Raw genomic sequence first — 14,057 nt, forward strand, 5'->3', positions numbered from 1 at the left:
CTTGATTGAAATTTAGGTCTTTGTTCCATAGAACATTGTATTTTCTAAAATTCCTAATAGTTTGAAGTTAAGAGAAATTTTTAAATTGTGTATTTATTGTTGAAGAACAATATTAAATGAATGAATAAAATATTCTTATTATGAAGGCAATGCATCTTTATTATAGCAAAATTAGAGATAATCAGTATTAACAGCTTGCTTCTAGCCTAGGGCTCATAAATATACTTTAGATTGAAGAATCTTTTCTAAATGAATAATAATCCCTTAGATTTTTTTCTGTTTTAACTGTACAGTCAGTAGCATTAAGTATATTTACACTGTTGTACAACCATCCCTGCCATTCATCTCCAGAACTTTTCCATCTTCCTATACTGAAACTCTGTACCTATTAAACAACAGCTCTCTTTTCCTCCCTCCCCCTGGTCCCTGGCAACCACCATTCTACTTTCTGTCTCTATGAATTTGCCTGTGCTAGGTACCTCAGATAAGTGGAGTCATATATTTCTCCTTTTGTGACTAACTTATTTCACTTCGCGTAATGTCTTCATGGTTCATCCATGTTGCAGCATGTTTCCAAATGTCCTTTTTAAGACTGAATAATATTCCTTTGTATGTATGTACCATATTTGTCCATCCATTGATGGGTACTTGGGTTGCTTCTATCTTTTGGATATTGTAAATAATGCTGCCGGGAACATGAATATACAGCATAATTGTTTTTTCACTTTTGCATTTTCTTGTGACCTTTAAACCTATAAGTACATTTCAAAAAAAAAATCTGGCTGGTATTAAAATATATATGCAATTTTGTACTCTGCTTTTTTTTAAAAGGAAATAATGAATATTTTTCTCATGCTGCCATTTAAACATACCATTAAGGTGAATCGTGCACTAGACTTAGAGTCGAGAGGCCTGGGTGTATGTCCTAGTTCTACTATTGACTGTGTATCCTTAAACAAGTTATTAAGCCCCATAGAATTCCAGTTACCTCATTGGGGATATAGTAGGTACTTCAGCAGTGAGCTATGATTGTGCCACTCTACTGCGGCCTAGGCAATGGACAGACCCTGTCTTTTAAACAAACAAACAAACAAAACCACCTCTTTTTGGTTACTTTTTCATAGGAGTAAAGTAGTACTTCATTCTTATTTAATGTACTTGTCTTTTATTACTAGTTGAGCAAAGAACAATTAATGAACAGGAAACAGAGGATATTAATGGAAGAAAATTCACTTTTATTAAATGGAGGCAGAAGGATGAACTGCTTTGTTTTAGATTTTAAATACATGATAGTCAATTTTAAAATATTCTGGTTTATACCTTTTTATTATTTTATTAAAATCTGTGTATCAGTTAGCTCTCTCAAATTCTAATATTGGGAATCAGCTTTAAAAGAAATTTACTTCACAGGGTTGGATTCATTCACTGGAAATGTTCAAAACTCACTTCTTGATGAGGAAAAAGTACAGTTTGTCTCAGAACATGGCTCCCATCAAGGAAAGAAATCTGGTACCAGTAGCAAACTTTCTGTCAAGGATTATGAGCAGACTCTTGACACGGATAGTACTTTGGAGGATCTTTCTGGACATTCTATGAGGTAAAGTAATATATACTTTATTCTGTAATTCATATATAATTAAAGTTACAGTGTCATTGATGTTCAGAGAATTCATTTGGTAAATTTTAGCTTGGCAGTCTCCTTAACTGTGTGTTTATAAGCTACTACAAAATTCTGTACTTTCCGAATAGACATTGTAGCTTTGTTCATAGCTCTAATCTTTACTTGTATATTAGAATATGGTCATTACTTAATATAGGTCTCTTACGTAAACTGTTACAGCCTCTTTCTCAGGAATTCTCTGCCTCTAACACAACCTACCTTTCTATTCTGAATGACATTGTCATGGTGGTTTCTTGGCTCAATGTTTTGACCAAGCATCTGCCTTCCTGAGTGTGCATTGGGAGGTCATGGTTACCCCATGGATCCATAGATTAGTTCTAAAAACCTAACTCTATTTGAAATGTTTTCACTGGGGTACCACAAACTATCTCATTTCCTTTGTCTACAGATTTTGCTTTTCACCTGTATTCTTTCACTCTTTTAACTCAACACTTAGCATCCTTTTGGTCTTATTATTTATTTCTTCCTCTGAATTTTTCTCTCCTGCTCAACTTACTAGACCACTTAAGCTGATTTTTTGTTTGTTTGTTTGTTTTTGAGACAGGGTCTCGTTCTGTTGCCCAGGCTAGAGTGCAGTGACATCACCGTAGCTCACTGCTTAAGCTGATTTTGAAATCTCACTCTTATACTGGTTATGTAGCATGCATACTATGTTTTTCTCCCTTCTTTTTAATATCATATATTATGCACTTAGCCTGTTGCTTACAAATAACCTTCAGTTATTGCTTCCTATACAGTTTCTACTCATTTGTTCACACGATGTTTTATCTGTGTACTGATTTTATCCTTCTGGAAATTGGGATTGAGAAGACATGGACTGATTTTTTTTTTCCTTTTAAAGTAACTTTGTGTTTCTTCTAATACTGTATCACATACAAATAACCATTTTTAATGCTTTCATGTTGCGAATAATGTTGCATGATTAATACCATCATTCCTATATTTAAAATTGAATTTTAATATCTTTGTCAGTGATTTTGGAATTTACAAAACTTTACCTTTTCTTAAGAGATACTCTGGTGATTTAACTGGCAAAATCTACAAAGTTAAACATTTCTAAAATGGAATCCATACCCAAATAAGTTTGATAAGTGCCCCATACTATAATCTAGATCTCACTTCCCCACCCATGGAGATTCACAGTGGATAAAATAATTTGAGGCTTTGATAAGGTGGAGTTCAGATTTTTAAAAAATTGTTAAACCTATTTTATCTTATTTGGCTGTGGATACTCTGTGTCCCCAGGCTGGCTCACTCGCTTGTTTGTTCTTTCTTTGTTTTTCTCTTTAAATTTTTTTAATACTCATTGACATAATTGGAAACACTTTTAGAAATGTTAGTCTAACTAAATTTTCTCTGCAAAGCAGGTATAAATTCATCTTGTAAAACCATAAGGTGAGGTGCAGAGTGCTTTACTGTGTTTGATTTTGTGTTGGAATTCTTTAATGGCAATCTATTAAAATGGTAATTCTTTTTATATTTCATAAATGAAATTGCCAGACTCTTGGATATAGTATTTCTCTAAAGCATTAATAGAAAATTCAAAGTCAGGTAAACAAGTGAGTGCCTCTCAAAACTACTTTTATTCAAATATTTTTATGCTGGGCGTAAGAGAAATTTTTATCTTTGAAAACTATTATAATTTTATTAGAAACTAAAGGCAAATTTGTTTTAGTATGTTGGAAATATGTTAACTGTGCTAAAAGACTTTATGGAGTATCTTTGAATAATGTATTCAATAAATAAATATTCACCTAGCACTCTGGGAGGCTGAGGCAGGCAGATTGTTTGAGCTCAGGAGTTCAAGACCAGCCTGAACAAGAGCGAGACCCCGTCTCTACTAAAAATAGAAAGAAATTAGCTGGACAACTAAAAATATATAGAAAAAATAAGCCAGGCATGGTGGCGCATGCCTATAGTCCCAGCTACTCGGGAGGCTGAGGCAGTAGGATTGCTTGAACCCAGGAGTTTGAGGTTGCTGTGAGCTGGGCTGACGCCACGGCACTCCAGCCTGGGCAACTCTGTCTCAAAAATAAATAAATATTCAGTGCAAGGCAACATCCTTGGTATTATAATAAATAATACCTTTAATGAGCTTACTTTTTCAAAAAGGGGCTAGACACGTGCTTGTATCGAATTAAATGCCTTAGGAGTTTTTAATGATCAATTTGTTATGGGGAGGTTACTTACTAGAAAGTTCAGGATATAGTATTAAAAGGTGGATATAAACAAATAAACATATATTAAGTATTTAGAGGTGGATAGTATGAAAATAATTTTTTCTGTGACTCTTTTGTGTTAACAAAAGAGGTAACCAGTGTTTTTGTCATTTTTTTAACTTTTAATAAAAATTGATATTTTGTTCTCTTTCAGAGACATATTTTAAGACTTTTATATATGGTTGTAATTTTATTGCTCTATGTCTATTTTAGAAGACTTTGCTTTATATTACAATGAGTGAATCATGATAAATGTACCTTGTAGAGAAAAGAGTTAAGTGCTAGTTTAATTAAGAGACTCCCTTTCCATTTTATTTAGGACAGAGTTTATTAGGATAGAGCTGGGCTTGTTTACCACTGTAAATCTAGCAATTAGAGGATTAGTCATAGTTCATTCATTCAGCATAGTGAGTATATTGAAAGAATAAATGCCTAAATCACAGTTTTTAAAGCTAATGTTGATAAAGAAAGTAATGTATGTTGTTCTTTGAATCATTTAGCTGGCTTATGAAGTAGTTTTCCTTTCTCTAATGTCTTTATGAAACAAAACTTCTAGTGTCTCATCAGACAGGGGAAGATCTCAGAAAACTCCAACTTCTCCCCTATCTCCAAGTTCCCAAAAACTGTTGCAGTTTGACCTTCCAGGAATTTCATTAGAAAGATCTAAGTCCTCAGTAATGCCTACAACTACAACAGCATTTAAGCCTAATGCAGCTTTGACTGATCTGAACCTGGCTGCCAGCAGAACAACTACAGAGATGGCTTCAACACCAGGCAAGTAGATCCATGCAGTTGTAGTTCTTAAAATATTAAACTTTTTTTCCTGAAAATTCCTTTTCTTTCATTTGAGCTATAGTGAAATGTTATTTCAACTAAATGTCATTACCTTTGAAGTAGTAAACAAATACTGTGCAAGGAATGAAATATTGAAAAGCCTGAGAGATTCAGTAATGTTGATTTTTCCCGTCTTGCCAGCATTAGTCAAAACACATCTGAAAAATATATCCCATATATGCACTCCTGTTTATAGGAGTATGTATACACACATGCGCATATACACACTTAAAAGAAGTAACTGCATTGTACAGGCATACCTTATTTTATTGTGCTTTGCTTCATTATGCTTTCCAAATATTGCATTTTTTATAAATTGCAGGTTTGTGGCAACTGTGTGTTGAACAAGTCTATCAGTGCCATTTTTCCAATAGCATATGCTTACTTCATGGCTCTGTCACATTTTCGTGATTCTCTTGATATTTCAAGCTTTTTCATTATTATATATGTTATGGTGATCTGTGATCAATAATCTTTGATGTTACTATTGTAATTGTTTGGGGTGCCATGAACCAAACCCATATAAGAGGACAAACTTAATCAATCAACATTGTATGTGTTCTGGCTGTTCCCCATCATGCTCCCTCTCCTTGGGCTTCCCTATTCCCTGAGATACAACAGTATTGAAATTAGATCAGTTAATAACCCTCTGATAGTCTCTAAGTATTTAAGTGAAAAGAAGTATTGTATGTCTCTCACTTTAAATCAAAAGCTAGAAATAAGTAAGCTTAGTGAGGAAGGTATGTCAAAAGCCAAGATAGGCCTTTTATGCCAAACAGTTAGCCAAGTTGTGAATGCAAAGGAAATGATCCTGAAGGAAATTAAAAGTTCTACTCTAATGAATACATGAATGATAAGAAAGAAAAACAGGCCGGGCGCGGTGGCTCACGCCTGTAATCCTAGCACTCTGGGAGGCCGAGGTGGGCGGATCGTTTGAGCTCAGGAGTTCGAGACCAGCCTGAGCAAGAGCGAGACCCCATCTCTACTAAAAATAGAAAGAAATTATATGGACAGCTAAAAATATATATAGAAAAAATTAGCTGGGCATGGTGGCGCATGCCTGTAGTCCCAGCTACTCGGGAGGCTGAGACAGGAGGATCACTTGAGCTCAGGAGTTTGAGGTTGCTGTGAGCTAGGCTGACGCCACGGCACTCACTCTAGCCTGGGCAACAGAGTGAGACTCTGTCTCAAAAAAAAAAAAAAAAAAGAAAGAAAGAAAGAAAAACAGCCTTATTGCTGATATGGAGAAAGTTTTAGTGGTCTGGATAGAGGATCAAACTAGCCACAACCTGAGCCAAAGCCTAATCCAGAGCAAGGTCCTAACTTTCTTCAATTCAGTGAAGGCTGAGAGAGGTGAAGAAGCTGTAGAAGAAAAGTTTGAAGCTAGCAGAGGTTAGTTCATGAGGTTTCAGGAAAGAAGCTGTCTCCATAACATAACAGTGCAAGGTGAAACAAGTGCCGATATAGAAGCTGTAGCAAGTTATCCAGAAGCAAATTGATGAAGGTGGCTACATTAAAAAACAGATTTTCAATGTAGGTGAAATGACGTGATACTGAAAGAAGATGCCATCTAGAACTTTCATAGCTAGAGAGAAGTCAGGGCTTTGCTTCAAAGCTTCAGAGGACAGGCTGACTCTCCTTTTAGGGGCTAATATACCTGGTGACTTTCAGTTGAAGCCAGTGTTCATTTACCATTCTGAAAATCCTAGGGCCCTTAAGAATTATGTTAAATCTACTCTGCATGTGCTCTATAAATGAAAAACAAATCCTGGATGATAGCACATTTGTTTGCAGCATGGTGTACTGAATATTTTAAGCCCACTGTTGAGACCTAATGCTGAGAAAAAAAGATTCTTTTCAAAAGTATTACTGCTCATTGACAGTGCACCTACTCATCCAAGAGCTTTGATGGAGATATATAAGGAGATTAATGTTTTTATATGCCTGCTAACACAACATCCATTCTGCAGCCCATGGATCAAGTAGTTATTTCAATTTTCAAGTCTTACTATTTTAGAAATACATTTTGACTGGGTGAGGTGGCTCATGCCTGTAATCCTAGCACTCTGGGTGGCTGAGGTGGGAGGATTACTTGGGCTCAGGAGTTCGAGACCAGCCTGAGCAAGAGTGAGATCTCATCTCTACTAAAAATAGAAAGAAATTAGCTGGGTGTGGTGGTGCATGTCTGTAGTCCCAGCTACTTGGGAGGCTGAGGCAGGAGGATCACTTGAGCCCAGGAGTTGGAGGCTGCAATGAGCTATGATGACACCACTGCACTCTAGCCAGGGCAACAGAGTGAGACTGTCTCAAAAAAAAAAAAAAGAAAAGAAAAAAAAAAGAAAAGAAAAGAAGTACATTTTGTAAGGCTATCGCTGCCACAGGTAGTGATTCCTTTGATGACTCTGGGCAAAGTAAATTGAAAACCTTCTGGTTTTCAATGGATTCTCAATTCTAGGTTCCATTAAGAACATTTGTGCCCAGGTGCCTCTGGCAGCCATGGGTTACAGTGCAGACATGGCCAAGTCCAAGAACAACGCCTCCCATAACCAGTCCTGAAAATGGCACAGAAGTGGCATCCAGAAACCCCCATCACAAAGATGTGAATATCTTAAGGGGGGTGGACCCCAGGTTCCTAAGGAACATGCACTTTGCCAAAAAGAACAACAAAAAGGTCCTGAAGAAGTTACAGACCAGCAAGCCAAAGCTATGAGTGCATATGCTGAGGCTATCAAGGCCTCATAAAGCCCTAGAAGGTTAAGACCAAGATCTCAAAGGGCATCAGCTGTAAGCTCAACCAACTTGCCTACGTTGCCCATCCCAAGCTTGGGAAGTATGCTCAAGCCCACATTGTCAAGTGTCTCAGGCTGTGCTGGCCAAAAGCCAAGGCCAAGGATCAATGCAAGGCCCAGGCCGTGCCTTCAGCTGTAGTTCTAGCTTCGGTTCTGGTTCCAACTCAGGCGCCCAAAGATGCTCAGGCCCCAGTGAGCTCCAGAGTAGAGGCCTCTGTCTGTCAATGAAAGGACAGACGGACTGGTGTAACCCCTGGGCTGCTGTCTGCATGGGGCTGTTGTTCTTCTGTGCTTTTTGTATGAATACATCTGAGGCAAGAAAAATCACATTCATGATTCATGGGAGATCAAAATATCAACATTGGCCGGGCATGGTGGCTCACGCCTGTAATCCTAGCACTCTGGGAGGCCAAGGCAGGAGGATCGCTTGAGCTCAGGAGTTGGAGACCAGCCTGAGCAAGAGCAAGACACTGTCTCTACTGAAAAAAAAAAAAAAAAGAAAAGAAAAGAAAAACAAAATGTCAACATTAACAGAAGTTTAGAAGGTGATTCCAACCTTCATGGATGACTTTAAGGGGTCCAAGACTTTAACAGAAATAATTGCAGATATGGTAGATAAAGCAAGAGAACTAGAATTAGAAATGGAGCCTGAAGATGGGACTGAATTGCTGCAATCCCATGGTAAAATTTGAATGTAGGAGGAGTTGCTTCTTATGGATAAGCAAAGAAAGTGGTTTGTCGAGATGGAATATACTCCTAGTGAAAATGCTGTGATTATTGTTGAAATGACAACAAAGGATTTAGAATATTATATAAACTTAGTTGATAAAGCAGCAGCAAGTTTAGAGAATTAACTCCAGTTGTAAAAGAAGTTCAACTGTGGGTAAAAGCCTCCAAAGTGCATTGTATACTACAGAGAAATCTTTCGTGAAAGAAAGAGTCAATGTGGCAAATTTCGTTGTTGTCTTATTTTAAGACAATGCCACAGCTACCCCAACCTTCAGCAACCACCGCTGCTGATCAATCAGCAGCCATCAACATTGAGACAAGACCTTCCACCAGCTAAAAGATTATGATTTGGTGAAGGCTTAGGTGATTGTTAGCATTTTTAGCAATAAAGTATTTTTTTAATTAAGGTATGTACATTACTTAGACATAATGCTATTATACATTTAGTAGACTACAGTATAATGTAAACATAACTTTTATATGCACTAGAAAACAAAAAAATTTGTGTGACTCACTTTAAAGTCCCCGTGTTTCCTACAAAGGAAAACAGAACTCTGAGGCATAATTTCATGTGAACTTTTCTATTTGACATTTGTCATGTCTTCCAGGTTCTAAGCGCTTTTCTCCTGCCGGCCTCCAGCATCGCATGGCAGCAGAACTCAGCTATCTGAACGCCATTGAGGAGTCGGTGCACCAGCTGTCAGATGTAGAAAGAGTTAGGGGCATTTCACTTGCTCAGCAGGAGAGTGTGTCTCTGGCTCAGATCATAAAGGTATTTGTGCAGTTTTCTTTTTTAGCTTTCACTAGCCTTTCTTTTTCTTTTTTTTTTGTTATTCAAAATAGTCTTAATGATGAGTTTAAAAAATAATCTTTACCTGCCAAGTAGAAAAAAAATGGTCTGCCAAATGACACTTATAAATAATCCTGGGAAAAACTATAATATATGGTACTAAAGAGAAAATTCAAGATACTGTATTTAGCAGCAGAGCCATAACACAATCATTTTCTCTCAAATACTTTTTTCTATGTTTTCTGCTTTGTTTTAATGACTGTAAAAATCAGTCAGGCATTCTTAATATTTTCTCTTTTCATTGATAAGTCAGAGATGACTGAGTTTGTTTGTTTTTCTAATGCTTAATTTGTACCAAAAAGAGAAGTTTCTGAGACCCAGGTGTTTGATAAAGCCAGGATAATGTGGACTTTTCCTTACCAAACAAAAATCCAGAGAAGGTCTCAGCAGTGTTCCTTAGTAGAGATGCTATTGGTATCCTTTTTTTTTTTTTTTTTTAACACAGATATTATTTATTTACAATAAAATACAGAGATTTTAAATGAACAGTTTTGATGAGTTTTGATTAGTGTATATACCTATGTAATAATCACCCCTAATCAAGATATTCCATCACCCTAGAAAGTTGACTCATGCCCATTTTCAGTTAATCCGTCCTCCCAGAGGTAATTACTATTCTGATTTCCAGCACCATAGTTTATTTCATCTGTTGTAGAACTTCACATAAATGGAAGTATACTTTGAACTCTATTGTGTTTATTTTATTCAACATAAATTTAAGATTTATCCATGTTTTTGTTTCAGTAGGTTTTTTGAATTTTTTTTTCTGAGTAAAATTCCACTGATATGACAATTTGTTTATCCATTCTCCTGTTGATATATGTTTGTATTATTTCCATCTTTTGGCTGTTACAAATATTCCTGCTTTGAACATTTTTAAACAAGTGTATGTACATATGTTTTTATTTTTCTTGTGTAAATACCTAGAAGTGCAATTGCTTGGGTCAAGTATAAGTATATGAAACTTTAGAAAAAAACTACCATACTGTTTTCCAAAATGGTTGTAACATTTTACACTCCTACAATAATACATGAGATTTCCAGTTATTCCATATCCTTGCCGTCATTTGTTATTACCAGTCCTTTTTATTTATTCATCTAGTGAATGTGAAGTATTATCTCACTGTGGTTGTAATTTGCATTTCTCTTATTACTGATGAATTTGATTATCTTTTTATGTATTTACTGACCATTCTTTTATGACTATCTGATCAAGTCTTTTGCCTACTTCAAAATTGAGATGTGTTTTAATTCTTGAGTTATAGGAGTTCTTTACATTTTCTGGAAACAAGTCTTTTGCAGATATATTTCAAATATTATATACCACTTCTTAGCTTACCTTTTCATTTTTTAAACTGTCTTTTCAAGAACAGAAGTTTTTAATTTTCATGAAATCCAGTTTTAATTTTTTTCTTTTATGGTAGTACCTTTTGTTTTTTAAGAAATTTTTGTCTACGCTACAATATAAGATACTCTAATAAAGATATTCTCTTATGTTTTTCCCAAAAGCTGTATAGTTTTAGCTTTTATATATAAGTGTGTGATCCTTCTCAAGTTAATTTTGGGATTTGATGTGATGAAAGTTCATTTTTCTCTCATATCAATATTCAGTTGTTCCAGCACCATTTTTTAAAAAAAAGACTTGTATTACCATAGTGCCTTTATCAGTGATCAAGTAGCCCCTTATGTGTAGGTCTATTTCTGGACTCTGTTCTTTTCCATTGATCTCTTTGTCCTCAATGCCAGTACCATATTATTTTTATTACTGTGACTTTTTAGTGAGTCCTGAAATCATGATATATTTCCTTCAACTTTGTTCTTTTTTTTTTCAAGATGGTTTTGGCTATTCTAGGTTTTTTTGCGTTTCCACATAACTTATAGAATCAGTTTGTCAGTTTCTACCAGAAAAAAGTCCAGTGGAATTTTAATTAGAATAGCATTGAATCTATAGGTCATTGTGAAGAGAATTCACATCTTAATATTGCCTCTTCTAATTCATGAACATGATACATTTTTCTGGTTATTTAGGTCTTTTAATATTTCTCTCAGCAGTATTATAATTTTCATTGTAGAGAGCTACGCATTTTAAAATTTATTTCTAAATATTTTATTTTTTTATGCCATTGTAAATTTTTTTTCCTTTCTTTCTTTTTTTTTTTCTTTTGAGACAGAGTCTCCCTCTGTTGCCCAGGCTAGAGTGAGTGCCGTGGCGTCAGCCTAGCTCACAGCAACCTCAAACTCCTGGGCTCAAGCAATCCTCCTGCTTCAGCCTCCCGAGTAGCTGGGACTACAGGAATGTATGACCATGCCCGGCTAATTTTTTTCTATATATTTTTAACTGTCCAGATCATTTCTTTCTATTTTTAGAAGAGACGGGGTCTCGCTTGTGCTCAGGCTGGTCTTGAAATCCTGACCTCGAGCGATTGTCCTGCCTCGGCCTCCCAGAGTGCTAGGATTACAGGCATGAGCCACCGCGCTCGGCCTAAATTTTTTTTTTTTTTTTTTCAATTTCATTTTCCAGTTCTTCTTCCCACAATACCTATCAGACAATTCTTTGTGTGGGACTGTCCCATACTTTGCAGGGAGTTCAACATTTTTGCACCCCTCCCACTAAATAACAGTAGTGCTGTCCCATCACTGTGACAGCGGACACTCCCTAGACATTTCCAAATGTTCCCTGGTAGAGAGTAGGGAGGGACTGATACCAATTCTGTTGAGAATCATCATATTGAAGAAATGGCCCCATTGCAGTGCAGAGTCATGCTGACCTTGAAATCTATATCAGCACTGAGATTTTCTACCATTTTAGAGAAACATTATAATTCTGGGTGTGCAGATTTGGGCAGAGCAAAATACGACTTTTTACATATAGCCTTACCACCTTTGGAGAACCTGTATTATTTAGTACTAATTCAGAAGAGATGAAATATATAAATTTATAGACAACATTGTATAGAATAATGTTAAGAAAGGGTCTTGGTGACCAGAAGACCTTTTATGAGGGCAACAATTTTTATGTGGCTGTGCCTTCAAAGTCAGAAGAATCATAAAATTGTGAGATGTGAGGCATTATTTTTATTTTTACACATAGGACATATTTTTATCTCTTCCAAAGAGTTAGGTAGTATAGCTTTTGCTTTCTAAATGGCTTTTTGGTATCAGTTCTTAGTCCTCATGCCTTGGAAATTTTTTATATTACTACATTATTTAATGTATGGTAGGTGGTCACTAAATATTTGATAAATGATAAATGGCTGATGACTGATCTCTTCATTGCCTTTTTCTTTAGGCTCTAATTGGTTGCTCGAAATAATTTGTGTTACAAATATATCATTGTGTGTGTTCTAGTCACTGTGTTAAAGTAGTTTAATATCTTAGAATTAATATTTGGCCATTTGTTTAATTTGAAGGCACAGCAGCAACGCCATGAAAGAGACTTGGCCCTTTTGAAACTCAAAGCTGAACAAGAGGCTCTGGAATGTCAGAGACAATTAGAAGAAACCCGAAACAAAGCAGCTCAGGTAACTTATTTAATATTTTGCAGCAAATTCTGGTTTTTTAAACCTAAATTTGTATCTTAGAAATCGCTTTAGTGTTTTTTTAATTATAGAGGAGTAAAGATATAAATAATTATTGTAGTATTAAATACTTTTTATGGGATAATTTCATGTCATTTGATTCTTGTCGCAACCCTATGAAATAAGTAGTTAAGACTTACCCTGATTTAGAGAAGTAAGAATTCTGGTACATTGTAGTTATTTGTCCATAGACACATTAACTTGTGAACAGTGGAGTTAAGACTTAAACCATGAAACTCAGATTGTAGTCAAGTGTTTTTTTCCACAAGGTATTTAATGCATGAAATAAATTTATAAATTAAAACTAATTTGGGTAGAGGGGAGACTGAAACATAACTTCTTTTTTTTTGCCCTCTTTTATATAAAGGTCCATGCAGAATCCTTGCAGCAGGTGGTTAAATCACAACGGGAAGTAACTGAAGTCTTGCAGGAAGCAACCTGTAAAATAGTAGCTCAGCAAACAGAGACTGCTCGCCTCACCACAGATGCAGCACGCCAAATCTGTGAGGTAAGAGCCGCTGAGAACCCTTTTCTTTTTAATTCTTTTTAGTCAATCTTAGTAACTTTGCTCTTACCAATAACAGATTTCCAATGTCTAGTAAATACATACTTCGAATTAGTGACTTTTACTGGAGGCCATACCCTATTGAAATAAGAGGCACTGTTGATTGGAGTGTATTGTACATGTAAATGTTATAGAGGCAGAAAAGATAGAGAAGAACTCTAAGTTTCTGCCCTCTGGTAAGCTTTTTAGAAAAGTATTGACTTTATTGATGTATAATTTACAAATGATGAAATGCACCCATTTTAAGTGTGCAGTTTGATGAATTTTAACTTGCATGTGTGCGTATGTCTATATCTCCCTATAACTACCACCATGATCAAGAGATAGATATTCTATCACTTTAAAAAGTTCCTTCATACCCATTTGCAATCAGTCCCAATTTCAGCCCCAGGGAGCTGGTGATCTGCTTTGTATGAGGATGATACATTTTTGCCCAGAATGATGTTAGTGTCTTTTCTTTTATTGTACCAAAGGTAAAGCCAGGAATAGTTTTATTGCTGTCTCTATATAGGCTATCATAATTTATAGATACAATTTTACTTTATTTTAGCAGTTTGTAAAATGACTCAGTTATTAAAATTCCATGAACCTACTATATGTTGGGTACTATGAGGTTGTACAAATAAATATGAAATTGAGTTTCCTTTCTCAAGAAACTTTTAATGTAGTAGACAACATTAACAAAGATTTCAAAGCACTTTAGTTCATTGGAAAAAGGAATAGCTCAAAGCAATGATTGAAGAAATATGAAATGAATAATATATGTAGCAGTTGCAATAATGGTTAAGAATAGGGAAAATGTATTTCACATT

At 35.6% G+C, this 14,057-nt stretch overlaps 1 protein-coding gene across 1 annotated transcript in view; it reads left to right on the forward strand.

Moving 5' to 3' along the window:
- The window catches only part of CEP350 (centrosomal protein 350), a 159,567-nt gene that overhangs the window by 68,265 nt on the left and 77,245 nt on the right, over nucleotides 1-14,057 (forward strand). Inside the window, exons 15-19 of the mRNA XM_069480283.1 lie at nucleotides 1,411-1,597; nucleotides 4,457-4,674; nucleotides 8,861-9,024; nucleotides 12,513-12,623; nucleotides 13,048-13,188. Coding sequence (XP_069336384.1) covers nucleotides 1,411-1,597; nucleotides 4,457-4,674; nucleotides 8,861-9,024; nucleotides 12,513-12,623; nucleotides 13,048-13,188 — 821 coding nt within the window. The remainder of the gene's footprint in view (nucleotides 1-1,410; nucleotides 1,598-4,456; nucleotides 4,675-8,860; nucleotides 9,025-12,512; nucleotides 12,624-13,047; nucleotides 13,189-14,057) is intronic.

Source organism: Eulemur rufifrons, chromosome 8, assembly GCF_041146395.1.
Source record: "Eulemur rufifrons isolate Redbay chromosome 8, OSU_ERuf_1, whole genome shotgun sequence".
Classification (NCBI taxonomy): Eukaryota; Metazoa; Chordata; class Mammalia; order Primates; family Lemuridae; genus Eulemur; species Eulemur rufifrons.